The sequence below is a fragment of the Populus nigra genome, chromosome 15, assembly GCF_951802175.1.
Source record: "Populus nigra chromosome 15, ddPopNigr1.1, whole genome shotgun sequence".
NCBI lineage: Eukaryota > Viridiplantae > Streptophyta > Magnoliopsida > Malpighiales > Salicaceae > Populus > Populus nigra.
Genome location: NC_084866.1, coordinates 7,495,263 through 7,521,570, shown reverse-complemented (window position 1 = coordinate 7,521,570; position 26,308 = coordinate 7,495,263). Strand labels below are relative to the sequence as shown.

Sequence of the window (26,308 nt, the reverse complement as noted above, 5' to 3'; positions counted from 1 at the left end):
CATGCCTTGCTTCTTTAATGATTTCCTTGAAAGATTCCATTCTTTTAAAATTTATCTAAATAATCACAAATCTTGAACAACATAAACATGCAAATAATATATTTTCATATTTATTAAGTAGACCTACTTACCCTAGCTTTTACACATGCCTAGACATTGTATTAATCATCATTTAATTTAAGCACTAATGCATATTTCATACATGTATTTTTCATAAAGGCATTCAAATAAATAAATTATTATCTCATCGTTTAGAAACATAATGATCCAATTATGATATCATAAACTTTAAGCATATAAGATAAATTAAGTTAAGTATTAAGTTTAAGACAAGTTGACTCTTAAAAGTAAAACAAGTCAAATATTAAGTTTAAAACAACTTAACTTTTAAGTATAAAACCATGTTAAGCACTAATTTTAAAACAACTTAACTTTTAAGTATAAAACGAGGTTAAGCATTAATTTTAAAACAACTTACCATGTTAAGTATTAAGTTTAAAAGTATTGCTAGACCACTTGGTTGAAAATGATACAACTCATTAATCATATCAACTTGAACATGAATACTTTCAATTAAGACAACATATGTATTTCTTCTTATACAATGATGACATAAATATAATGCTACAAAATGTATATCAAGTGTATATCATTATTAAAAGATATCTTCTAGACAAAAGATCATCCAAATCAAATTATTTATTCCACAAAAATATAATCAAGATAAACATGAGGAAACATAAAGTCACATATTATATACAAGATTGATTTGATTAAGAGGATACAAGATTGAGACCATGACTCTTTGATAAAAGATAAGTTTTCATTTACTCTTTCGATGTTTCTCTTCTAATAAAGATCATCTTCAATGAAACTTGATTTGATTCCTTCGTTGTACTTGAAATAATCTATCATGTTTTTTTAAAGAACTTTAAGTATATCTTAAAAACATTGCACAATATAACATTAGTAGTGCTAAGCAATATATTCATAATTGCATAATTCACTTATTCATATAAATATATTATTCAAATCAAAATATTACTTAACTAGTCTTTTTCAAGCATATTAATGCAACAAATAAAGTCAACAAAACATCACTCTTTTATGTTAATTCAAGACATCAATGTAAAACATATACATAAACATAAACATATATTAAACAACATCAATCATATATTTTGTTATCATCAAATTTATACAATATTAATAACATATTTTGTTATCATCAAAACCTTTAGATGATTGATGTGCATCTAGACTAAAATATACTTTAAGTTTTGAATTTACGTTCATAACTTTTCTTACTACTAGAAAATGCATTGACAATGGTTGCATATTTTTTTATGTAAAAGATTTTTTATTAAACTCATGGCGAAGTGCAAGCTAAATAACTAGTGGACATCTTAAACTTCATTTTCAATAACAAAATATTTTTTTATTGGCTTGAAAACTCAAAATCAAATCAAATCAATATTTTTTCAAAACACAATCAATTTTTTCTAGCATCATTAAAGATAAAAACCACTTCCAATGAGTTTCTTTCTTTCAAAATCAAAGTTATTGGTTGCTGAAAATCAAGAGTCTAAAACCTTTCTCATCCTCAATTTTTTTGATGATTTTCTTTCTTCTCTCTCAATCTCGAAGGATTAAAACATGATAAAAATAAAGTTTAAGTTCAAAACATAATAACCTAAAAGAATATGGATGAAATTTGAAAAAAAAAATTAAACTTGAGTGATCAAGTGGAACTTTTGCATTTTTTTTTTAATTATTTATGGAAAAGGGATATGTTTCTCTTTTTATGTTAATCTTAGTCCTTCAGATGTCAATTTGTTTTTACCAAAAGCTAAAATTATATTTTGTAAAATCGATAACATTGAGATATTTAACAAAACGTTAGATAAATAAAAGAAAACAAATAAAAATAGATTTCATCACATAAACCATGAAAATATAACTTTATGGGATGAAATTGAAAAGAAATAAAATTTAGTGATTGAATTATAAACTGTGTAAATTATTGGAAACAAAATGTTAATAAAGGAAGAAATGCATAGTAAATGCATAGTAAATTGTGTGTTTGAATTGAGAATTTGGAAAAATAAAAAAGCCATGTTGTTCTAGTTCTTTTTTAATAATTATTTTAGTTCATATAGTCAAAGGAAATTAAGTAATTAAATAATTTTTATGTGTTTAAAAGCTATACATTTGACTTTTTAAAAATTCTTTTACAATTTAATCCTTTCATTTTATTTATTTCTGTATGGAAAAAAAGAAAAAAATAGAAAGAGAAATAGTTGTAATGGGAAACTAAGGAAATTTTGGGAGGTAAAAAAACTAATTGAGGATGTATTAATGATGATCATCAAGGAATAATTTAATTACGAGATGACATGCTCGCGCGCTGCCGCGTGTTTATAAAACAAATGTATTTAATAGTGTTATAATTATAAACCAGCGCTAGATAAGTAATAGAAATTAAAGGTATGATGGAGCAAATATTTCATGACGAAAAAAAAAATTGTGTTGGTGATCCAAAACTTAGAGACTGAACAAAATGATTTGTAGTAATTTACAGTGTTTTGTGAGAAAAGATACAGTGCTTTCGCCACATGATTTAGCTTTTCAGTTAATAAAAAGAAAAAAAAATTACAAAGCTAAATTCTCTACCAACTTAATATTAAAAAAAAAACCAACAAAGATAATTTTGGAAGGAAAAAAACCCATGAGAAAAAACGTTGCAGCAATTGACAATGTTTTGCGAGGAAAACTATAACACTTTTTTCAAATAAAATAAAATAAAAAACCATTTAGAGAAATATTGTAGCAATCCGCAGTGTTTTGTGAGAAAAACTACAACGCTTTCCTCATATGATTTAGTTTTATTGTAATTATAATTCTTAACCAACTCAATATTTTAAAAATATCAACAAAGATAATTTTGAAAAAAATCATAAAAAAATCACATGGAAAAACACTGCAACAATTCACAGTGTTTTAAAGAAAAAAATTATAAAGCTAAATTCTTAATCAGCTCAATATTAAAAAAAAATCGACAAATATAATTTTGAAAAATAAAGAAATAAAATAGAAAAACTAAGTGGAAAAACATCATAGCAATCCATAGTATTTTAAAGAAAAAAATTACAAAGCAAAAATTTTAAAAGGTAAAATCAACAAAAATAATTTTGAAAAAAAAAATAAATGACAAAAAAGAAAAAATAAGAAAGTTGAAAAAAAAACGAAAAAAAAAGAAAAAAAGGGAAAAGCTAAAAAAAAAATTTGAAAAATAAAGAAATAAAATAGAAAAACTAAGTGGAAAAACATCATAGCAATCCATAGTATTTTAAAGAAAAAAATTACAAAGCAAAAATTTTAAAAGGTAAAATCAACAAAAATAATTTTGAAAAAAAAATAAATGACAAAAAAAAAAGTTGAAAAAAAAATTTGAAAAAAAAAGAAAAAAAAAGAAAAAAAAGGAAAAGCTAAAAAAAAAAAAGAAAAAAAAAGAAGAATCACTGTGGATTACTGTTGTAATCCACAGCGTTTTGTGTGTGGGGGAACAATAAATCCCCCACGCGGTTTAGAATATTAGTTAATTTTTATACTATATGAATTAATTAATTAGTTTTGATGAAAAAATTAAAAGGACAGAATTGTAATTAAACGAGAGAAGGGGTATCTAATAGATTGCACCCCACTAACCAGTCTTGTTCTGGAACGAAACCTCAGTGGTGTCCTTCACTCTTACAAAGCTCGTTTTCCTTTCTCAGTCCGTACGTGGTTAATTATACAAGGACAAATACTCGTATACGTACACAGTAGTATAGCAATAAGGTACTGTTGCTTCGCCATAGAATTCGTCTTCTTCATAAGCTTTTTCAGTAATAGAGAAACATGAAAGAAATTTCGTTCATTTCAAAGCAAGCAAAAACGTTTATTTTTTATGCACAATAATAGCAATAATAATAAAGTTTGAGAGAGCTGGCTGGTTGGTTTATTTTGCAGTTGAAAAATGGATTCTGGTTCAAATGGAGAGGAGCCCACTTCATGGGAAGAGCTTTACAATATCAATTTGATTCCATCTGAGTTGTTTCTCAAGTTTAGAAAGGAGATTGAGGGGATTCGCGTTGGTGTCAATTTAGAGGTATAATTTGAATTTTCTTGCCCTTTTTTGCTTGCCAAGATATACAGTACAGGTTGGAAAAATGGATTATTTTTGTTATTGCTAGTTCTTGCTATGTTATGTGTGGAAAATGATCACTGAGAGTGAAGATGTGAGGGTTTTCTTTTTTCTTTTATTCTTTTCTTTTTGTCCTATGCTGGAAATGTAATATTGTAAAAGAAAATGTGTTTTTTGTGGTGCTGGTTATTCCTTTCAGATGTAAGATACTTGTAAATATGAAGATTGATCTGTTATGGCAATCTACTTGTATTCTTGTGCGTTGTCCCTGCCTTTTTCTATCTACTATGCTGTCTGTTGAATAGCTCTGGCTTTGACCATTTTGGAAAATCGTGCAAGCTTTCCATGTTTGACAAATGTCGTATTTCTACTTGAATTCGTTGTTGTGGATCCTTCACATGGATTCACATTTCTGTGCAGAGTAATTGACACAAATGACTGGGGAGCATTTTTCTGTTATCAAAGATAGACAACTAATCTAATGAAAGCACCAAGATGTGATCATGAAATTTTTGAACTTCTGAGTGGAACCTTAAGCTTTTGTGAGATTTTATTGCTTGGAAAACTTGACAAGGTAGTGGGTAGCAAAAGGAAATAAATAACTGATTCATTGCTCCTGTTAGAGTGACGAATATCGGTATGTTGTCAAACGAAACATAAAAAAATATCCATGTTCCTGTTCTCATTGCAGCTATAGTTGAATGGATTTTTTTTTCTTTCAATGAATAGATGTCTATTTTGGCTATGCATACTCAATTGTTTTGTTGTTTTTCCTATGATGTGCTGCTATACATGCATTAATTGATCTGTTGTTTGCCTGGTTGTGATTTTTGGAGTCCCTATTTTGATTCAGTTCTATAATGCTCCAATCAATGAATTTCAAGGCAAGATTGTTCTAAAACCTTTGTCCCCTGAGCGGAGGTGGAAATTCATATATGAGCCAATACATCAGGATGTACGCATTCTTTCGAAGAAGATTCCTGTTACCAAGTTTCTAAATCTCCAGGTGTGGTTTGATCCTTTTCCACATCTTGAGAATTTTAGTGTGTTTGGTTAGTTTTCAAAGTGAAGAGCTTGTACTTTGGATAGTTTATTGGTTATTGGACTCAGATGTATGCATTTTGTGGTAATTGGACTCGTAAATCTTGGAAATATAGGTCGGCGTAGGCCATAATTTTCAGTTGCATGCTACTGGTTGGAAATGGAAGCTTACAACTTGTTTAGGTGGAGATGGCATATCTCGGATTCAGAATAAGACGTCACTCGGGTTGTTCCCTGGCATGGATTTGCGGTTTGGGTGGAGGGCAGATTATGTTCTTCCAGAAATTACTGGGCAAGTTCTTGGATCTTCAGTGCATTATTAGCTCATGAAGGAGAAGTTTATGATTATAGTGCTACTGTTGTTAACTGTTTCTCATGTTGGGGTTACATGCCAAATAATTCAATTTGCTGCCATTGTTTATTTATTCGCATGTTATGGCTCATAGATGAAACCTTATTATGCTTTCAGGGCTTTGGGCGCTGATGAGCCGTTGTTCAACATGAACTCAGGAAGGCTGCAAGCATCATTAGATAGAGTTGAGGCCATTCTAGCCCATCCATCATGATTTGTGTTAGAAAAAAAGGTAGAGTTGCCCATCCTTGTCATTTACTTTGGTCATTTGATTTCTTACAGAATTTCCATGGAACATAAATGTCGTTTGTTGTTTATTTTTTCCCCAACGTCAATGACCATTCTACTGGTTCTTTGGAGTTATTATTTGTTGCTATTAGCTTATGATATTAGCATTTTTTTTGTCCTTGCCCAGCATTAATGATCATTTCTTTGGGGCTATTGTTTACTAGCTTATGATAAAGGCACATTTATTGTTTGAGCAGTTATTTGCTTATATCAAATCCTTTCAGGTCTGGTATGGCTGAAGTTTGTGCATCTCATTACTTGTGTAAAGACGTGGGTTTTCTTCCTAATTTAGGATATATTGTTAGTGACAGGAGAGAAAAATATTAAACATTATTAGTGATGCGAGAGAGAATGAAGCCCAGCCCACTAGTGATATAAGTGTACTATTATATGGTGACAACTCTTAACCAAAACGAGTTTCATAGAAAATTAGTAAAATGGAATGCATGTTTTAATTCTTGCCGTGTGGGCATGGAGACCGTAGTGGTAGAGGAAATGGGCTGTGAAGGTTTCTCCAAGTACTCCACATTTGTATTATGGATATACATCTTTGATGATATGTTGGATATCAATGATTCTCAATTATAAGAGCATCAGGGTATTTTTTCCTGCAACTTTGAATTTATGTCTTAGATAATTGTGCTTAAAACGGTGATGCCAGCATTGAGAAGGTGAAGGACAAGGCATGGAGAGAAAACAAAAGGGCGTTTCCAGATGGGCAATACCCTAGTTCAAGAGGAACATAGGATGGGTTAGGGCACCATTCTTAAGTTTGTAAATGTTTTTGGCTACGTCTTGTTTCTCTATCTTATCACCTGTTTAATGTATAGGAAGTGAACTATTTAAAGCCTTTTTGAGAATTGCTCAATGCCTTATTTCTAGCTACTTAAAAGCTATCTTGTTCAAGAGTTGCGACTTTTCTATTGAACAATAAGAGTTTATTTATTTATTTTTTCAATTAAAGTGATAGAAATGAACAATAAAGGTAGGGAAGCCCACACACAAAAAGATCATTGGTTTTTTTGATCAAGGAGGTTCTGTCCTAAGAACATTATGTACCACTTGTTCGTGATGTTAGGGATTCACGAGGAGTGGCTTGCACAAAGGTGTGAGGGAAATATGATGGGGCGGCCTATATATAGGTGTTAGGGACCCACGATCGGTTGACCCACAAACAAAAGGATCATTGGTTTAGTCGTGGTTTTGCTTTAAGAACATGTTCACGGTTGAGGATGGTTTCTGATTTAGGATGTTCTACCCTAAAAACATTACGTACCACATGTTCATGATGGAACATAGTTTTCTATGATTGAAGTTTGAACTTGAGGACAAGTTCTTTCCAAATGGAGGAGATTGATGCATGAGCTTATTGGAAAAAATAAATATTTTGCGTGGTTCTTCCTTTTCAATTTATAATTTTTTTTTCTATTTAGTATTATTATGCTTTTATTGTTTTCTATTTAATGGAAATAGTTTTCCGCTTTTATTTTTTTATTTGGTATTTTTAGGGTTTTCTAGTTTCTTTTACACTAAAGATTGTAATAGCCTTTTGACAATGAGACTTGGATGAATAAAAATTGAATATTTTATGTGTCTCTTTATAGTTATGGTGTTTATAGTCTTTAATGACTCTGATTTAGAAAAAGCTCTGTTACCATGCCGGTCACTCCCTACTATGTCAGTGTCTCGTGGCTTTTTTAGTGAGAAGCTATTGAGTTTCAAGAACTACTCCATTTATGACCTTGAGTTCCATGCTATTGCTTAGTAATTGAAGATTGGCATCAATAATTGGTGCAAAAGGAGTTTATTCTCATTACTGATCACCAGCCCTTATAGCACATCAATGGGCACTAGAATCTGAGTCATCGTTATGCCAAATAAGTGTCATATCTCCCGGAGTTTACTCCTTAAGGCACCAATCTTGCAGCTTCAACAAGCTGGTTGATGCATTAAGTAAGTGGGTTACTCTTCTTAGCATCATGCATCCCAAGGTTGTGGGGTTGGAAACTTCTTAAGAGTTCTACATAGGAGATCATTCCTTTAGGTAGATCTATTCTGAGGTGGATGATGGTAGTAAGCGAGGTGAATATGTTATTTTTAATAGTTATTTCGTGGCTTGCAATTGTGTGTTTTAGAATTTCCTTTCGGGAGCATATTATCCTTGAGTTGGATTGTGAAGGTTATTTGGCTGGAGAGAGAAAGGTGATAAGGGTTTATATTCGAGTTGTTTGATATTTAATGGATATACTTGAAACCCGATTACATCGAGTTTAATTTATACCCGATTGGGTTCATGTAATAGTTTAGGGTTTAGGTTAGAGTATGAATATTATAAAATCCAATCCGATTTATGAGTATTTGTCATCCAAAAAAGTTAGGAATATTCTGTTGCTTGACTAATTGAAGTTGAAGTTATTTGAAGATAATCTCAAGTTTAAAGTGATTTATTACCAAAATCATCCTTGTCGAAAGTTTCTCAGTTCATCCTTCCAAAATTAATTATCTGGATTAATGCTCGTACAAATCTATGTAAACTTCACTTTCTTGACATCAATTAACGTTGTACTCAATTTTAAAAGTAATTTGATCCTTGTGCCAAACCATCCCCGATTTCATAATCATCATCCTCAGTTCTTCTCCATAATCTGATAAAAAACAAAAAAAACAAAAAACCATGAATGTTTCTTGCTCCTCCTGACAGTACGCGCACCAATATTGCTGGGAGCCTCCATTGTCTCTTTCTTGAACCTTTCCATGGCCATGTTTCTCTCCAATTGTGGGCAGCTGTTTTTGAATATAAGCAATGGAAATTCGGTCACGGGCTTGGGGTACCATCACACTTGTCTTTATTTTTCTATATTAACCTTGCTCGAATGATAGCTCAACTTTAATATAAAGTATAATATAGACAAAAAGTGATTTTCCTAATTTGATAATTTGAAGCCCGAACAGCACGCCTTGAAAATTAAAATCGAACCACTTACTCCAAAGTTCAAAGTTTGAACCATGTGGAGAGGGAACGATGCATCATCATAACCATTAGAGGTGATAGAGTGGCCCATCTCCTCCCTAGCCGTTGTCCTTAGCCTCCAACGGCCAAATCCCACCCCCACTATATATGAATTCAAAAACCCTCACTCTTTTCAACAGCAAAAACTCGGGCCAATTCGAACATCAACCAAAAACATGGCCTCCTCTAAGCTTAGAAGCTCGTGTTCTTTCCCAAGCCTTCTCCTTTCATGCTTGAATTTCACTCTTTTTATCCTTTCCTCAGCCTCTATAGTTCCCATAGTTCTCCTCAAAATGCCTCCGACTTCACTGGGTTTTGCGTTACTTGTTGGCTCCTGCATTTCTCTACTCTCCTCCTTCGTTGGCTTCTACTCCCAGCTCACTCACATTTGTTTCATAACCCACGTTTCTCTTCTCCTTGCCTCTCTAGTTGGACAAGTCTTGAGCATATTAGCCTTGTTTACAAGAGAGAAGCCCAGCCTTGCTATGCTCAAATCCAGCAGAGACCCCAGAGAGGCTAAGCTCTTGGTGAGATTGGAATGTGGGGTTTTGATGGCGATGCTCATGATGCAGCTGGTTGTGTTAGTATTGAGTTGTGCCGTGCATAACTGTTGGGTTAGAGAGTACGAGGGGTTGGAAGCTGAGAGGGAGGCTACAGCCAAGAAGAGGAGCAGAAGGATTGCAAGAGTACAAGAGGAATCCATGGCAAATGTAGCTAAAATTGTCGAAATTAAAGAGAAGGAGTTTGATGATAAGATGAAGAGCAAGTACGGCCACACCCAGTGGGTTAAAACAGATTTTGAAGGCTAAACTCTCTCTGGTCCTTCACGTTTCTGCCCCTTCGGGGTCACTGCTGTGGTGGCCATGGATGCTCTTATTAGATTGTGTGTTTTATCGCCATATTTATTAGTGAAATGCATTTCTTTGTTTTCTTCCATATTTCTCAGATGTCTAATACCTGTAGCTCATATTAGCTAAGTACTTACCCGCCCTATATAAAATATAAAATTAAAAAAAATAAAATCAAACTAATCTCTTTAAAATATCTTACAGCTAAAAAATTATAAAGAAATCAATTACTATCTAAAAAATAAAGTCGATCCAATTTGTTTAAACATTAAGAGAAAGGGTATTTAAATCTCAATATTAAATAAAAAAATTAAAGAAAAGGATAAGAAAAAAACAAAAAATGCAAGGTGGACAATAGGGTATTTAAATCAATAAATAAAAATTACTCCTGGGATAAGAAGCACAGGCTTGCTCTCGTTTCTTTTTTTCTTCAAGAGCAGACAACAAGTCACCTACAGTGGCAACTGGCAAGTCTATGGAAAGAAAATCCAAACCAATTCTGAAGTGCTGTTATACTTAATTTTGTATGATGCAGATTCGAACATGCCAGCTCACCTTTTGAAATTGCTTTTCCTTGAGCTCTCAGTGCATTTAGTTTTATGATACATGTTTCACAAGTTAACCAAGTTTACTTGATCGATTTATTTTTTTAGTTGAATTTTATTTTTTTATTTTGAGTTAATAAGAATTGAATTTTATAAAAAAAATAATATTTTTTATAAGGTTATTAGGGTCTTATCATCTGAGCATCGGATTTGACAAGTTAACCTAAGTTATTCTAAGTTGATCTAATATGTTGTTGTTTCAATATATAAAAAAATGATGTTGACCTGATTTTTTATATCGAAATATATTTTTATTAGTTATTTTGGTTGTTTTTAAATTTATTAAGTCAATAACATCACATCAAATCAATCTCAATATAATATAATTTATTTATCTTTTTTTAACTAAAAATAAATAGTTTTTTATACCAAAAATTTAATATGATTTTCTATGCTAAAAAATTAATATGACCTGCAGCAAAGCGCAACCAATACAACACAATAAGTATTTTCGTGAATATTTTTTCTAGATAGAGAAATACTCTAGAAAGAGATATTTTCTTAGGAAAAAAAGAACTCCCGATTTAAGAAAACGTACCTTCACCAAATATTTAATTTCTTATAGTTTTTATTTTCTATTTTATTTTATTACAAAAGAAAAATTCAAGCAATGTAGCTTACTCTTAAATCGGGTTATAAAAGATACAGGCATCTTTTCTAACATTGTTATTTTGTATTTAAACATACATCTCTCTAGAAGGTAGCCTCTCAAACAATTTGTGAGCCAATTTTATTAATTTCACACGGTCTAACAAGAAAAATATTTAAATTGTTAATTATTTTTTATTTTACAAGGGGACCAAACAAAATGGATTTAATGCTTGACATAATAACAAGAGCATACCAAAGGTTAAATCCTTGTTTTGCCTTCACCAAGATATTATAAATTTTTCATTATAAATATATTGTTTTTTTTTTTAAAAAAAAAACCCCTTGAATTTGAAACTTCTTGAAATAAGAAAGAATACTAATGCTAGGTAAGAGAAATACTTAATCTTACATTTGTTTTTGGACAAAAAATGAGTTCCAATTATTACATTAAACTGATGCAACTTCTTGACTACCATTGCTCTGTTACCAAGAGCTACTTACCTATTTAGCGAAGATGATCATGTTCTGTAGACACAAACTCTCGACCAAGATAATCAACAATTGTAGGCCTCCAAGAATACCAAAAATTCCCTTTCAGAGGCGTGACAGTGGCACCTGGACTCCATTTGCTTTGCTTAGGAAAGGGTAATCTGTGTACCCAACAACAGGATCCTGGGTGTAGAACGTTTTCCTGATATACTTATTCAGTGGTGCATTAAGCTTCAATCTCAAGACTAAATCTGGGTTTGAGATAAAAAGTCTACCATATGATACCAAATCAGCATCACCTTCAGTTACAGCTTGTATCCCCAGCTCCCTGGTGAACCCGCCACTGCACATGAAAGTACCCTGATATGCCCTTCTCCAAGTCCTAATCATTTGGGCCTCTTCATCTTCGCTACCAGTTCTGCGTGACTCTGTTTGGCCTGAAGCTGTGTAGCGTGGCTGAGTGACATGCAGATAGGTGAGTTTTGAGCCGACCTGCAGCTGGAGCTTGTTAATCCTCTCAATCACTGAAAGTCCTAAGTTGAGTGGATCGGAGTCTGTGGCATCAAGGTGATCAATTGCTGGCGACATTCGGAAAGCTACTCGTTCTGCACCAACAGCTGAAACTACTGCCTGAATCACCTGCATCATGAATCTGCACCGGTTTTCTATTGATCCACCATACTCATCTACTCTGTCATTGATTCCGTTCTTTAAGAATTGATCAATGAGGTAACCATGCGCCCCGTGGATCTCAACTCCATCAAAACCTGCATATCATATTTTCATTACGTTGTCTAGTGATATCATTGATATAATCACATGGTAACCAGGTGTGCTTAAGAAGCGCCTGTTTCTTTGTTTTGCGAGCTAGAGTAGCAGTGTAAGCTGATTATCTAATCAATTACGAACCCAAAACTTGAATCAACAAAACTGGCCATTTAAAAAAGCCAGTCACTATAGCAGTAAAGCCATCCGGTTTCAGTTGACACTACAATTTTCATTCCATGCATGATTCCAGCATCTCTTAGGTGAGATAAGTCTCTTAACAAATCCACCCACGGACCACCATTGAAACACTAGAAAGTTGCACAGAGATCCACCGTTGTTTTCTATTCCCTTGATGAAAAATGAGATAATCATGACTCGTGAGTAATGGAACTTTTTCAAGGAGTAAGTTATTTTTTAGATGCCAAAAGTAGAAAATTATAGTTCATGCCAAGTGTTGCCATGTTTCTGCAAATTTAAATCATAACTAGAATTCCCAACACAGAGAGGCATCATGGTCACCGTTTAAGCAAAAATCTCATTGAAGCTTACTCCATTTGCTCTAACATGTAATTATGCCCGATGAAATGAAAAAGGCTCCAAAGCATTGAAATGAAACAAACAAATGTGATTATACTGACCTGCTCGAATGGCATTCAAGGCTGCCTGGCTATAATGTTCCACCAACTCTAGTATTTCAGAGGTTTTCAAGGCTCGAGGTGCTGGGTATATGCCGTAGGTACCATCTGGCATGAGAATTCTCCATCTGTTTGAGATGGGCTTGTGTGTCGATGAAATTGGTGGAACCCCCCCAGGTTGATAAACTGATGTATTACCCAAATTAAAATATGCAAATAACCAGTGATTCAATGATGATAATTTTAGCCTACAATGCCAGTAAGAAATAGTGCAAGGCAAATGCTGGGAGAATGAAAATGATAGCAGGTTGATTTCAAGTTTCATAACAGAGGAAGCAAACTTACCTTGATGAGATGCACGGCCAACGTGCCACAGTTGACAGAATATGACGCTCCCTTTGGCATGAACTGCATCCACCACCTTCTTCCATGCCTCCACCTGTGCATCTGAGTAAATTCCAGGCACATGAGGAAACCTGGTCCCCACCATTATTAAAGACATCAGAAAGATTCTACAAAAGATGCACGCCATGAACAATGCAATGTGATACGTGAGAAAGCATTTCCAATGGTGGGTCCCATTAATCCAATAATTCATGTGTATTTTTTTTAAAATATTTATTGCCGTCTTCTTTTAATGCTCAGCATTTTTGTTTATATTATGTGCTAAACTTATATTTTCATTGTGTATAACAAATTAAAAGAAGAAGAAGAAAAAACATTGTCGGATATGCATTTTCGACAACCTTACACATAAAGAACTAGTTTGAGCAACAATGACTATAAAATGCAGTCCGACTGTTGCCCATCTTCACGTGTACATAAGTCTCATCCTGTTGCTCAGAGAGGTATGCAGATGCCTATTGCTTTTAATCCAACGTGTACAAAACAATGTCATTCTATTGGAGAAAGATTGTTGAAAGCACCTTGATTGATCTATGATTTACAAGGATTCTTTAAGAAATAGGTCACCTCCTCGCGAAAGAAAGATTATCACCCAATATTCATCAAAAATCAAAAGTAGATGAGGAAAACCATATGTAGAATCAACAGCAAGAAAGTTGGTTGGTTATGATCTTTTTTTCATAATAACACGCTTTTGAGAGTAAACGCGCTATTTTCAGAGCCATTGTCATGATACATGGAGGGCTTGGCACCCCAGTTTTCCCTTTCGGTCTCGACTGTATTATTCCACGCGGAAGACTATGAAAAAGAAAAAAAAAGAAAAAAAACTCTTCACAAGTCAACACCTAAGAAGACATCAAACATGACCGGGTCTAAGTCCAAACATTAGCAGCCAGGCCAGGCCAGTCCAGGCGAGTCCCCGTCATTTGAACAGAGAAAGCCAGTCAGGTTTTCAAAAAGGAAAGTTTAGGTAATGCTATCGCTAGGCCCAACAAGCACTGCGGTTCCACGGCACCCACGATAACATTAGCATCCTAGACTAGACTAGAACCCCAATTAGAGCGCGTGTTTTGTTTTTTTGGAGTGCAAAGATGAGAAAGATAAGAATAAAAATAAAATCACGGAAATTACCCAGGAGCAGTCGGGGAGATCAGAGCTCCTTCGGTGATGAGAAATCCGCCAGGAGTTGACCTCTGCGCGTAGTACTCCGCGAGCGCATCCCCTGGAATCCCATTCAACGCCCTACATCTTGTCATGGGAGCCAGCACCACCCTGTCCAGGGACAAAAAAGATAAGAATAGAAGGCTCATTTGTTTTGTGCTTCATATACCAGGTAAGGCATAGCAATGTTGATAAGGATCCTCGCTTTCCAAACTCCAGCTTGTCCATAAATGACAACTGCTGAGGCGGGCGGTTGAGAGTAGAGAGAAAACGGGAATAACTACTGACCTGTGAGAGAGGCTGAACTTGCCCATCTTGCAAGGAGAGAACAGAGAGGTCCCAGTTCTATTTTCTGCCATTATTCTTGCTTGTTCTCTCACAAGTCTCAACTGATCTGTCAATGGATGGATCTGACAAAGAGAGAGAGTGAATAATATAATATTAATACACTTTTTTGTTGTCTGAGAAGAATGTTATAGCAGCTATAAGCGGGCGAATATATATATATATATATATATGGATGCTCTGCTACCAGGCACATGATGTTTTAAGAAACACATTTTCAAATAAAAAATATCCTGCCATTGTTGTAAATTTCTGAAATTATTCCGAGGTGTGCACTGTGCAGGCTGATGATGACTGGAGTGGTCGGCGCACAAACTTGTGGGGTCTCCTACGACTGTCTAAGTTCAATTAGGCACACTGTTCACGTGTTTCTTAGCGATTCTCGAGATATTCATGGGGTGCTGGTTAGGGGCAGCCGTCTCTTATTAAAATTGCCGATACTCTGCGGGTGTTTTAGATTTCGGTGTGTAAAATGTTTTTTTTTTTTAATATTTTTTTTATTCTTGGTACTTATATGTTATAATCATAAAAAAAAAAATTATATATAAAAAATTAATTTATTTTTTTTCAAATAAAAAATACTTTTAAAAATTATTTTTTAAAAAAAACCATGCCAATCACCCTCTTTATCAACCATGTAAAAAATGAATTACCTACTGTACTAAAAATTAGCAAAGTTAAGTTTTTTTTTTCCTTTCAATTCTGGTTTTTATTTATTTATTTATTTTTTAATTTTATCCTCAAGTTTTTATTAGTAATCCGATGAAATTGATTAGATCATATCGGAACAACTCTCGCACGATTCAATTTTAAATTCTAACTAAACAAGAAATCAAGTTAACATGTTTTTTTCCTATAAATTTTATTTTTTTTAATTTTATTTTTGTATTTTTTTATCAATTGATTAGTATATTTTTGAACTGATCAAGTTAATTAGGTCAATTTCATTATACCTGTCAACACCTTATATTTTTGAATTGTTCAAGTCAATTGAGTTATATGAATTGAATTGAGTAATTTTAAGATTAATGCTTTAAATTAGATTTAATAATAACATTAATTATTTTTCTTTGACCCGAATATTCTTATCTAATGCACAACGTACCATAGACTAGTCAAAAAAACTAAACAATATTAACCTTTATATATTTATATAAGATGGGAGATAAAATGTTGAATATTCCTTACACGCACGCACACACGTTTTGAAAGAAAGTAGGGTCAAATGGTAACCACTTTCACTTGTTTTGGAAGACAATTTGCCAAGAGGATTTAATAGTTACTATGAATGAAACTATATAAATATACATTGCATCTTATAAATAGTGATTTTTTTTCTAAATAAAGTGATTAAATTAATTGTGACGGATAAAGTTTTCTTGAAATAGTTTTCCATGAAATCATTCATGATTTCTTCTTTTAACAATATATATATATATATATATATATATATATATATATGTATGTATGTATATATATATATATGTATGTATGTATGTATGTATGGTGTGATTAATAAATATTCTTATACCCACGTCATGAGTTTGCTTGTTTACATAACACAATCCATGCTTTATCGGATAAGCTTTTATAATTGCACAGCATTTATATACGTATCCATCGGTGTGTGGGTGGAGATATTGACATTCTTCCTAGTTCAGTAAAAATGCATTCTCTGTAGCTTCCAGGGTTCTCCCAGTGAGGACAGAAACTTTAGGAGTGATATTGTTGATGACACAGAGACAGAAGAGGCATCTTTTTCTGGCCAAGAAGATTCGAGTGATCGCATTGATATTCTTGAATGGGCTAAGGTCTGCATCTCTTTTGTATTAGATGTAGCTTTGTACATGTTTTAATTAAGGCCAATATTCTTGTGTAATGACATGACTGAAAGTTGTCAGGTGTCCTCTATTTTGCAGGCAAAAAACCATGGATCATTGCAGCTTCTGTGTGAGTATTGTTGATATCAGAGAAGATAAGTCAAAAAAAACTTATTTTATTCATCAACTGGAATTGACTATAAATAACCTTATAAAGAATAACAGAATTGTAGAAGTCTAGCTCAATAATTTTTTTAAAAAAGGAAATAGATAAGACCAGATCAAGCTAAGCTGAGTGGTCCTATTAAACAAGAATATGCATAACAAACAAAAAAAATAATTCAAAGCTGAAAAATAACAATGAAATGAACTGCAACTTAAAACATTATTTCAACATCCTCCTTTAAACTGCATGCCAATTGCATCAGTTTATACTGGGCATAGAGCAGATTCCCATTAAACCACGCAGCTTCACAAAAGCATCATTCTTCAATGGTTTTGTCATCATGTCTGCAATCTGATTCTGAGTGTTGCAGTGTATTACTTCCACGACCCCCATGTTGGTGAGCTCTCGAATGAAATGAAAACGAACATCAATATGTTTGCTGCGTCCGTGTAGTACTGGATTTTTGCAGAGCTTAATGGCAGAGCTATTGTCACAGTGGATTGTTGTAGATTCCTCTTGATTTTGTCCCAATTGTTGCAGAATTCTTCGCAGCCATATGGCCTGGCACGCACATGATGTTGCTGAGATAAACTCAGCTTCAGTAGTGGAAAGTGTCACTATAGGTTGTTTTTTCGATGACCATGAAATTGCTCCTGAACTGAGCATAAATACATAGCCTGAGGTACTTTTGCGATCTTCAACATCACCAGCGTAGTCACTATCTGAGTATGCACTAAGACTTTCAGATCCTCCTTTCCTGTAGAGCACCCCGAAATTGATGGTTCCCTTTAAGTATCTAAATACCCTCTTAGCAGCCATTAAGTGTAGTTCAGTGGGACATTCCATATATCTGCTAAGTAGACATACTACAAACATAATATCGGGGCGTGTGTGAGTTAAATACATCAAGCTACCCACGATTTGTTTGTATAGTGTACTGTCTATTCTAGTTCCACCATGATCCTTGCACAGCTTTGTTCCTGGGACAATAGGATTAGTAATAGAGTTGCATTCATTCATTTTAAACTTCTTCAATACCTGTTGTGCGTATTTCTTCTGCCCAATAAAGATACCAGTCGAATTTTGCTGAACCTCAATTCCTAAAAAATAGTGCATCCTTCCCAAATCAGTCATTTCAAACTCACTCATCATGGATTGTTTAAATTCAGCAAACATACTGTCATCATTTCCAGTGTATAATAAATCATCAACATAAAGGCACACAACTAGAAGTTTACCTTCACCTCCTGTTTTGATGAACAATGTATGTTCATAGGGACATTTCTTGAAACCTTGAGCTGTGAAATACGATTCAATTCTACTGTACCATGCACGAGGTGCTTGCTTAAGTCCATACAATGCTTTCTTTAGCTTGTATACCATCTGTTCTTTTCCCTTTGTCACAAAGCCAGGAGGTTGCTCAATATAGACTTCTTCATTTAACTCACCATGTAGAAAGGCTGACTTGACATCCAGCTGATAAATAACCCACTCTTTCTGAGCTACAAGTGATATGATCAACCGAATTGTGTCTAGACGAGCTACCGGTGCAAAGACTTCTTCGTAATCTATGCCATGTTGTTGCGTGTATCCCTTTGCTACGAGACGAGCTTTGTGCTTGTCAACCTCACCATTTTCTTTAAGTTTTGTCTTAAAGATCCATTTCACTCCCACCAATTTTCCTTCTTTTGGTAGCATAGTGAGCTGCCAAGTGTTGTTATTCTCAATTGCCTCAATTTCTGCTTCCATGGCTTTCTGCCACTTTTCACTTTTCATTGCTTTATTGTAGCTCAAAGGATCACTTATGGGACTGCCTGCATAGAAAGCCAAAAAAGCATAATCATCTTCTTCTTCAGACAAGCCATCCCCACATTCATAGTCCTGCATCCAGGCTGGTGATCTTCTTAATCTGCCCTCTATTGAATGTCTGTCACCTGTGACTGCAAACGTGGTTCCCCTGTCAGGAACTGATATGGCTGTGACATCTTCATTGAATGTTACAGCTGCACCTGATCCATCTATACTGTCACTAATTTCTGTTGGGCCCATGCTATCGGTTGCATTATCAGTTTCATCATCTTCACTGCTTCTCCTTGTTGCTGCACCCATGTTATCTGGATTGTTGTCACCCCAGTCGAGATCAGTCAAGGTGGTATCTGCATGAGTTTGATTCCAATCCCAAGTTCCTTCTTCTTCAAACTTCACATCTCGGCTGATGATAATCTTTTTGGAGATTGGATCAAACAATCGGTAGGCCTTTGATTCTTCACTAACACCAAGTAAAACACACTTTAAGCTTTTATTGTCAAGCTTTGTTCTCTTATTGTCAGGAATATGGACATATGCAATACATCTAAAAATCCTGAAATATGAGACTGAAGGCTTGATTGTACTCCATGCTTCTTCTGGGGTGATATTTTTCACAGCAAACGTGGGACTACGATTCAGTACATGAATTGACCAATTAACACCTTCAGGCCAGAAAATTTTTGGAAGTTTTTTCTCGGTTAGCATGCTTCGAACCATATTCATAATGGTTCGATTCTTTCTTTCGGCCACACCATTTTGTTGTGGTGTGAATGTTGCTGTTAATTGCCTTCGTATTCCATGTTCAACACAGAAATTTTTGAATTCATTGGAGTTGAACTCACCACCACGATCGGTCCTTAATCCACCCAAATAGGTCCCTGATTCCTTCTCAACAGAATTCTTAAAACTTCTAAAGCCATTGAATGCTTCTGATTTCTCAGTTAAGAAATGGACCCATATTTTCCTACTGAAGTCATCAATAAAACTGAGGAAATACCTTTTGTTACTGGTTGAGATGGGGTTGATTGGTCCGCAGATATCTGCATGCACAAGTTGAAGCACTTTTGTTGCTCTCCAAGTGCTGTGATTTGGAAAGGGATCCCTTAGCTGCTTCCCTAGCATACACTCTTCACACAGCTTCGCAGGCTCTTGGATTTGAGGCAATCCATGCACCATATTTTTCTTCTGAAGGGTTTTCAATCCATTGTAATGCAGATGACCATATCTGCGATGCCACACCCTAGCTGATTCTTCAGTCATTGCATTGCAGCAAGTTTGCTCATTTGTTTGACATTGAGCAAGTAGAATGAACATTCTATTTGATGACATTGTGGTCTTAATGATCAATCCTTGAGTAGGGTGATAAATCTTACATTTCCCATTTTGAATTAGAATTGCAAGACCCTTCTCTTGGAGCTTACCAATACTCAGCAGATTGCTCTTTAGACCAGGCACAAAGAAAACACCAGTGATAACTTGAGTCTTGTCATTGAACCGAACCCTTACATTCCCTTTCCCCATGACTGTTAAGCTTGAGCCATTTCCAAACTTCACTGTCTCTCTGAAATGTTCATCAAGAATGCAGAAAAGCTCTTTCGTTCCACACATGTGGTTACTGCATCCCGAGTCCAAAAACCAGTCCTCATGTGAACTGATTTTTATGCCATCTGTATATGCCATCAGCAACATTTCTTCACTGGCATCTGCAAAATTTGCCCTGAGCTCCCTCTTTGGACAATCAAACTGGAAATGTCCAAATTCATGGCAGTAATAACACTCCACATTTGACTTATCAAAAAATTGTCTGCTGCTGCGCCCTCTTCCTCTTCCTCGAAAAACTCCTCGGCCCCTTCCTCTTCCACCTGTAGTGTCACCATAAGTCACCTTCAAGGCCTGTTCTTCATTAATCGTATGATAGTTCATACGTTGTTCATGAACTAAGAGACTGCTCTGCAGTCCATCAATGGACATTGTTTCCACATCATTGGACTCCTCAATTGCACAGACTACATAATCAAATTTTGTAGTCATAGAGCGCAGAATCTTCTCAATGACAACAACATCATCCATCTTCTCCCCGTGAATTCTTTTCTTGTTGGCTATTGTAAGAGTACGAGCAAAGTACTCGTTTACAGATTCACCAGTTTTCATCTGTAGTGTCTCCCATTCTTTGCGCAGTGCTTGCAACTGAGCACGTTTAACCCTTGTCGTGCCTTGATACTTTTGCCTTAAAGAATCCCAGATATCCTTGGCCGTGTCTCTCTTGAGAATAGTTTCTAAGAGAGACCGATCAATGGCCTGAAAAAGTTAGTTCTTTGTTTTCAGATCTTTTAGTCGCAGATCATCAATGGTTCTCTTCTGAGCTTCTGTCATGACTCCTTCTGCTATTGCAGGTATTCCATTCTCTATCAACGTCCAGTACTCTTTTGAACGAAGAAAGTTTTCCATCAGCATGGACCCAGTGATCATAATGACCATCAAACTTTGGGATTGAAGGCTACACAAAATTCCCCTCCATTGACATTTTCCTCTTTGTCTCTCTTGTTTCTCTCTGTCTCTCGTGTTTCTCTCTAACCCTTTAGTTTCTTTCTAACTCTTGTGTAGATAGCTGCTGCTTCTCACAATTTTAAAACCAGGCTCTGATACCAAATGTTGATTTCAGAGAAGATAAGTCAAAAGAAACTTATTTTATTCATCAACTGGAATTGGCTATAAATAACCTTACAAGGAATAACAGAATTGCAGAAGTCTAGCTCAACAATTCCTAAAGAAAAGGAAACAGATAAGACCAGATCAAGCTAAACTGAGTGGTCCTATTAAACAGGAATATGCTTAACAAACAGAAAGAATAATTCAAAGCTGAAAAATAACAATGAAATGAACTGCAACTTAAAATATTATTTCAACAAGTATTACCAGTTACATTTCCCTTCTGGGGGTTCTACTCTTAGATTTCAGCCTTTGGAGCACCTTCATCCCTTGGAATATCATAGACCTGATGGAGCTGTTTTACATATTAATGGCTCAACTACTGATTTGAGATCCTGCAGTGCAAGTCTGGAACTTGCGGAGGTAGATACAATTATAGAATGATGGCTTTGTGAGATGAGACAATGCCTCCTTTCTATTGTCACATGTAGTTCAATTTTCTAACTTCAACTATCAGCTGTACTTATTTCTAGACTATTTCATGTGGTTGCTGTTTATCTTAATCAGGCACACCATGCACTCTTGGCAGAGGAGGAAGCAACTGCATTATCAACCTGGGCCGTTGCATGTATATGCGGATCCATGCGACTTGAGCATGTAATGCCTTTGCTAGGTTTTTGGATTTGTTATTCCTTTAAAATGGTCTGTTTTAGGTTTCCTACTGTGCCTAGCTAGTCTAACATGGATTATGTACAATCTCTGTATGTGCCTAAATTTGTTTCACCCCTGTTCTGATGCGGCAAAATATGTAGTATATTGATGCTTGCATTGGAAAGTTATGTCAAGGTTGTGTGCTCATCTTAATCATGGAGATATACTTGTCCAGTGCTGGGTAATTACTGGAATTCTTTTGTTTAGTCAGGTTAAAGTTGAGATATGCATCAAATTTGGTGGCCTTTTGTATGTATTGTTTCCTCCCGATACTTTAGTTCTCTTGAAAAGACAAGTGAATTTGCCTTGCTGCTGCTGTTGCTCTTCCCTTTTAAGTTTGCTGTGGGTGTGATTTCCCTTCAATATGGCTTTATGTTGCTAATGTGGAACATGGTTGCTTCTGAAGTTCTTTGTTGATATGTGGTGATTGAAATGAAAGTAGTTATTGTACTATTGCCTTAAATATTTATATAAAAGCAAAATCTAATCTCCATGCATGCAGATCTTGACATTGTTTGCAGGAGCCCTGCTAGAGAAGCAGAATGTGGTTCTTTGTTCTAATTTGGTATGTATGTACATGTCATGTCAGCTTGACAATCTTTGTTCTCATCTTGTATTGGATTTTGGATTTTTTGCGTACTTAATGCATAAACATGGAGAATAGGATGCTGAAGAACAGCTTAACTGACTGAAAGCTCCTCAGTTGTGTCATAAATGTTCAAGTTAGGATCCTTTCATATCCCTTAGATGTTAAACTGATTAGTTTCTTATGCAATTGAAGTTTTGTGGATGTTATGATACTGGTGTAGAACAAGGGTAGAAATTGAAGAAGGGTATAATAAAATCCTAATGTTACAAACATCACAGCAAGAAAATTTCCTAAATAATGACCAGAAAACTTGCTAAAATCCTAATGTTACAAACATCAAAACTTCAAAAATAATGATAAACTTACAGAATCGATGAAATTACAAATAACTTGAAATAATTCCTCTTCTTGTATGCCATGAAATACAGTTTGGAGTTGTAATGATGTTAAACACTTTGTTATACAGGGAATCTTGTCTGCTTCATTTTTGTCAATTATCCCTCTAATTCGTCCCTATCGGTGGCAAAGCTTGCTGATGCCGGTATGATTTCCAGCAGTGTTGTCTATGTTTTTTAGCGGAAAACATCAGTCTTCTTAACTGTATCTTGTATTGGTAATTATCTGCTCTAATTTTCAGATTTTACCAGATGACATGCTGGACTTTTTGGATGCTCCTGTTCCATACATTGTGAGTTTCATTTTCCAGCCTCGTTATCCTCAAGTGCTAGGTTCCTATCTGTTTGGAATGAACTATATCTATTGTGTAAGGTAGGTGGATTCTGCGTTCTTATGTGTGCGCTAGTACTGTTGTTCCACTGTCTCATCCAAGCTAACAGCTTAAAAGCAAACAATCTCACTGTTATGATCACACTTTTTTGTCTAATATTGGTACTGACTTGTTTGGTTTGACCACTTTATATTACACTTGTAGCTAGGTTGGTGTGAAGAACAAAACAAAATTAAGTAATGTCATTTTGGTTGATGCTAACAAGAATCAACAAGTTAACTTTTAGGGCCCATAATTTTATGCCTCGTCTATTTTACATGCTGAGACAAAGAACCCAGTATTTCCCATTACTTGTTGTAATTAATAGTTGAAGTCACCAGCGATACCACAGCTACCAAAACACAGGGAGCTATTATATCATCCCTAATTCCTTATCATTCAAAGCTTGTGGGAGAAAGGGCAGTGTATGAGTGTACTGATGTGCAGGTGTGCTTCTGCTTGACCATTACTTTTCCTCATTTATATCAATCCTCCCCAGTGGACACTGACTAGTAGACAGCATGACAGCACGCTGTAGTGAATAGCAGGGAAGGTCACACGCCAAAAGTTGCTAAAATGCAGTATAGAATTACAAAATTACCGTACAAAACTAGCAATTTGCGTTGTATTTTTGTCATGCTTTTTTTGTGAAATTAGGTGAATGTTTTACACAAGTTCGAGATGTGTATGAACGTATCGGGACTACAAAATGCAGTATAGAACTAACTATAAAATTACTATATATGAAACAGTTGGCTTGCAATATAGTTAAATTACTCCAAATGACAGTATATTATGTCTTATTTTTGTAAAACTCAGTGTGAATGTTTGACACCAAATTCTCCGACTATTCATTATCAGCATGACATCATGCTGTTAATGAATCATTTTCCATTTTTTTTATTTTCCTTTCCAAAGATGATGACTATGGCTCTATATATAGAGCTTTGGATTACCAGTTAATTTTGTAAGCATATTAGTGAAACTTAATCAGTAAGATTGCATGTGATGGTAAATGGCAGCATTGGATCCTGATAATCACAAGATTAATAATTTCATATTGTGTCCCTGCACAAAACTATGTCCTAGCTCGTAGCAAGAGGCAGTCCTGTACGTAGTCTTTGTGATATATGCTATACAAGATTGTCACTAGCTAGCATTTTGTTTTTTGAGTATTGACCTCCATATAAACCCTGAGCAAAACATGGAAACAAATGATCATTACTTAGTATTTAACTGAACATGAATGCTTATCTAGATCCCTTAACCTGTGGACTCGATCTGAAGAGTCTATCAATACTGCAGGACTGCTGTAGTAATCTGGATTTTTTCGAGTATTCTTCTTTTCTCATATAAACAGTTCTTCAGATGGTGAAGTATGAAATATCTTTATAAATAGGACATTTAGCTTTGCATGGTATTTGAAATGAGATATTATGGGCACCTTGGGCTGCCAAGTACAAGTAGCACTTGTACTGCTGAAGGGCATGTGCTATATTTTGATTTTTAATGACCTTTGGCAAATAAAGAATTATTAGCTTCATCTACAGGTATCATTGCTCCTAAAGGAGAGTTTCGTAGATTCGTTCCCTAGAAGTGATCGACCATTTATGAAGGTTTGTTCCTGGAACATCAAATCAAATGTGGTCTATTTATTTGTCTTCTTCTTTTTGAGGTTGTGCAAACAAATATAATATTTTTCTTGTCATGCTTGATGGTTTTTCTGGAAATTGACTTGCCACTAGCGATAATTTTTCATTAGTCTAGAGCTGTTTGAGCCCTTGCTTTATAAGTGTCAACTTATATTTGCTGTCAATAGGATTAAACTGTAAGGATAGAAGAGGTGCCATACTGAGTTCTTTATTCCTCATCGTGTCAAGCAGCTTTTCGTGGATACACAGCTCTTCTCTGTATATACAGATCTTGTTCTTTCATTTTTCCAAAAGGAATAGGTCTGTTATGCGAAGTTGATTCGTAACTATACTAATCTATGGTAAGTAGCAAGTTCTAGATACTCATGATGCTTGGCCAATGCTCAACTGGTAACAGTCCCAATACACTAAAGACATTGCAATTCCCAGAGGTTTTAACACCAGGGAAAAGGGTGTAAATAGGGCCCCGGGGGCTTGCTCCTCTACAAGGAGTTTTTTAAATTTCTTATTAGCTGGGGTTGATAGAGGCATGAAAATTCTGATATCTAGTCATGCAGTACTATTCCCATCTATCAGAAAGTTTTAAGCGATGTTCAAAAGGAGAAGTGGAAATGAAGTTTACATATTACATGTCGGGCACTAGGGAGCAGGTTGCCAATGCTCCTGTTGCGTGGGCTCACACAGTGATAATGGGAGGTGAGAGGCACACAGTGTGTATGGGAGGTGAGAGGCACACAGTGTGTTTGCCCTCCTTCTCTATTGGGTACTGTTTTACTTGAGAGCTCGGACCAAAGAGGGTGGCCTTCACTTTACCAAACTAGACGGCATTTATGAGATCTCCAATGAAAACTAAAGATTTCCCGGTTGTCTCTTTTTTTTTATCAAAGACTTGCAAGTGAAATGGTTTTTGGAGGTCAGTGCAATAATGTCAAGTGTGCAGGACAAACATGCTTACTAGTGATACTTGAAAGAGAACTTATTCCACAAATGCACCTTGATGGGCTGTTTTGTTCCAAGCAGGGCTTCTGTGACCTAAAAAATAAAAGTGTTTTGCATGTGTTTGATTCTGCTAGTGGATAACAACAGTGCCAAGGAGTAGAAATGCATTACTTTGGACAACCCCTTGCCCCTGCCATACTTGTACTGGAAGAATAGTTTCAGGAAATTAAAGGCAATCCAACAAAACCAAGGGTATTTTAGAATTATAACATAGTTTCATAAAAGCTTTGGAAAAGTAACGCATGACATAAAAGTATAAAGAAAACAGCACAGTTTGAAACAATCTCGCTATGAGAATCTGTTATTGGAAATAGAGGTTGTTCCAAAAACTATCCCTTTCAATTTAATTAACATGCATAAAAAATTAACCTAAGATTTGTACGAGGATACAATGGTCAAGAAATAAGATTTAAAATTCAATGG

The 26,308-nt window shown here is 34.9% G+C and overlaps 4 protein-coding genes across 8 annotated transcripts; 3 read left to right on the top strand and 1 right to left on the bottom strand.

Moving 5' to 3' along the window:
• The first annotated feature begins 3,701 nt into the window (after window positions 1-3,701).
• Window positions 3,702-6,773, top strand: LOC133674145 (uncharacterized). 5 transcript variants are annotated; one of them, XM_062095144.1, is made up of 5 exons: window positions 3,702-3,840; window positions 4,012-4,150; window positions 5,040-5,192; window positions 5,344-5,519; window positions 5,697-6,773. In XM_062095144.1, the coding sequence occupies exons 2-5, from the start codon at window positions 4,019-4,021 to the stop codon at window positions 5,791-5,793; spliced, it is 558 nt and encodes a 185-aa protein (XP_061951128.1). In that variant the 5' UTR covers window positions 3,702-3,840; window positions 4,012-4,018; the 3' UTR covers window positions 5,794-6,773. The 5 variants fall into 5 exon arrangements, with proteins under 5 accessions (XP_061951128.1, XP_061951131.1, XP_061951132.1 ...); XM_062095147.1 differs by lacking the exon at window positions 3,702-3,840 and having other exon boundaries at window positions 5,697-5,811; window positions 6,529-6,773; XM_062095148.1 differs by lacking the exon at window positions 3,702-3,840 and having other exon boundaries at window positions 5,697-5,811; window positions 6,501-6,773.
• Window positions 6,774-9,000: 2,227 nt separating this feature from the next.
• Window positions 9,001-9,815, top strand: LOC133673685 (uncharacterized). Its single transcript, XM_062094544.1, has one exon. The coding sequence runs from the start codon at window positions 9,054-9,056 to the stop codon at window positions 9,684-9,686; it is 633 nt and encodes a 210-aa protein (XP_061950528.1). The 5' UTR covers window positions 9,001-9,053; the 3' UTR covers window positions 9,687-9,815.
• A 1,493-nt stretch (window positions 9,816-11,308) lies between these two features.
• Window positions 11,309-14,871, bottom strand: LOC133673684 (12-oxophytodienoate reductase 3-like). Its single transcript, XM_062094543.1, has 5 exons — window positions 14,668-14,871; window positions 14,350-14,490; window positions 13,159-13,289; window positions 12,817-12,999; window positions 11,309-12,177 (listed from the first exon to the last, which is right to left on the bottom strand). Exons 1-5 carry the CDS (start codon window positions 14,736-14,738, stop codon window positions 11,516-11,518), a joined length of 1,188 nt encoding a protein of 395 aa, XP_061950527.1. The 5' UTR covers window positions 14,739-14,871; the 3' UTR covers window positions 11,309-11,515.
• A 6,525-nt stretch (window positions 14,872-21,396) lies between these two features.
• LOC133674699 (uncharacterized) lies at window positions 21,397-24,822 on the top strand. Its single transcript, XM_062095906.1, has 4 exons — window positions 21,397-21,591; window positions 21,736-21,825; window positions 22,935-23,009; window positions 23,106-24,822. Exons 1-4 carry the CDS (start codon window positions 21,397-21,399, stop codon window positions 23,238-23,240), a joined length of 495 nt encoding a protein of 164 aa, XP_061951890.1. The 3' UTR covers window positions 23,241-24,822.
• The last annotated feature ends 1,486 nt before the right edge of the window (window positions 24,823-26,308 follow it).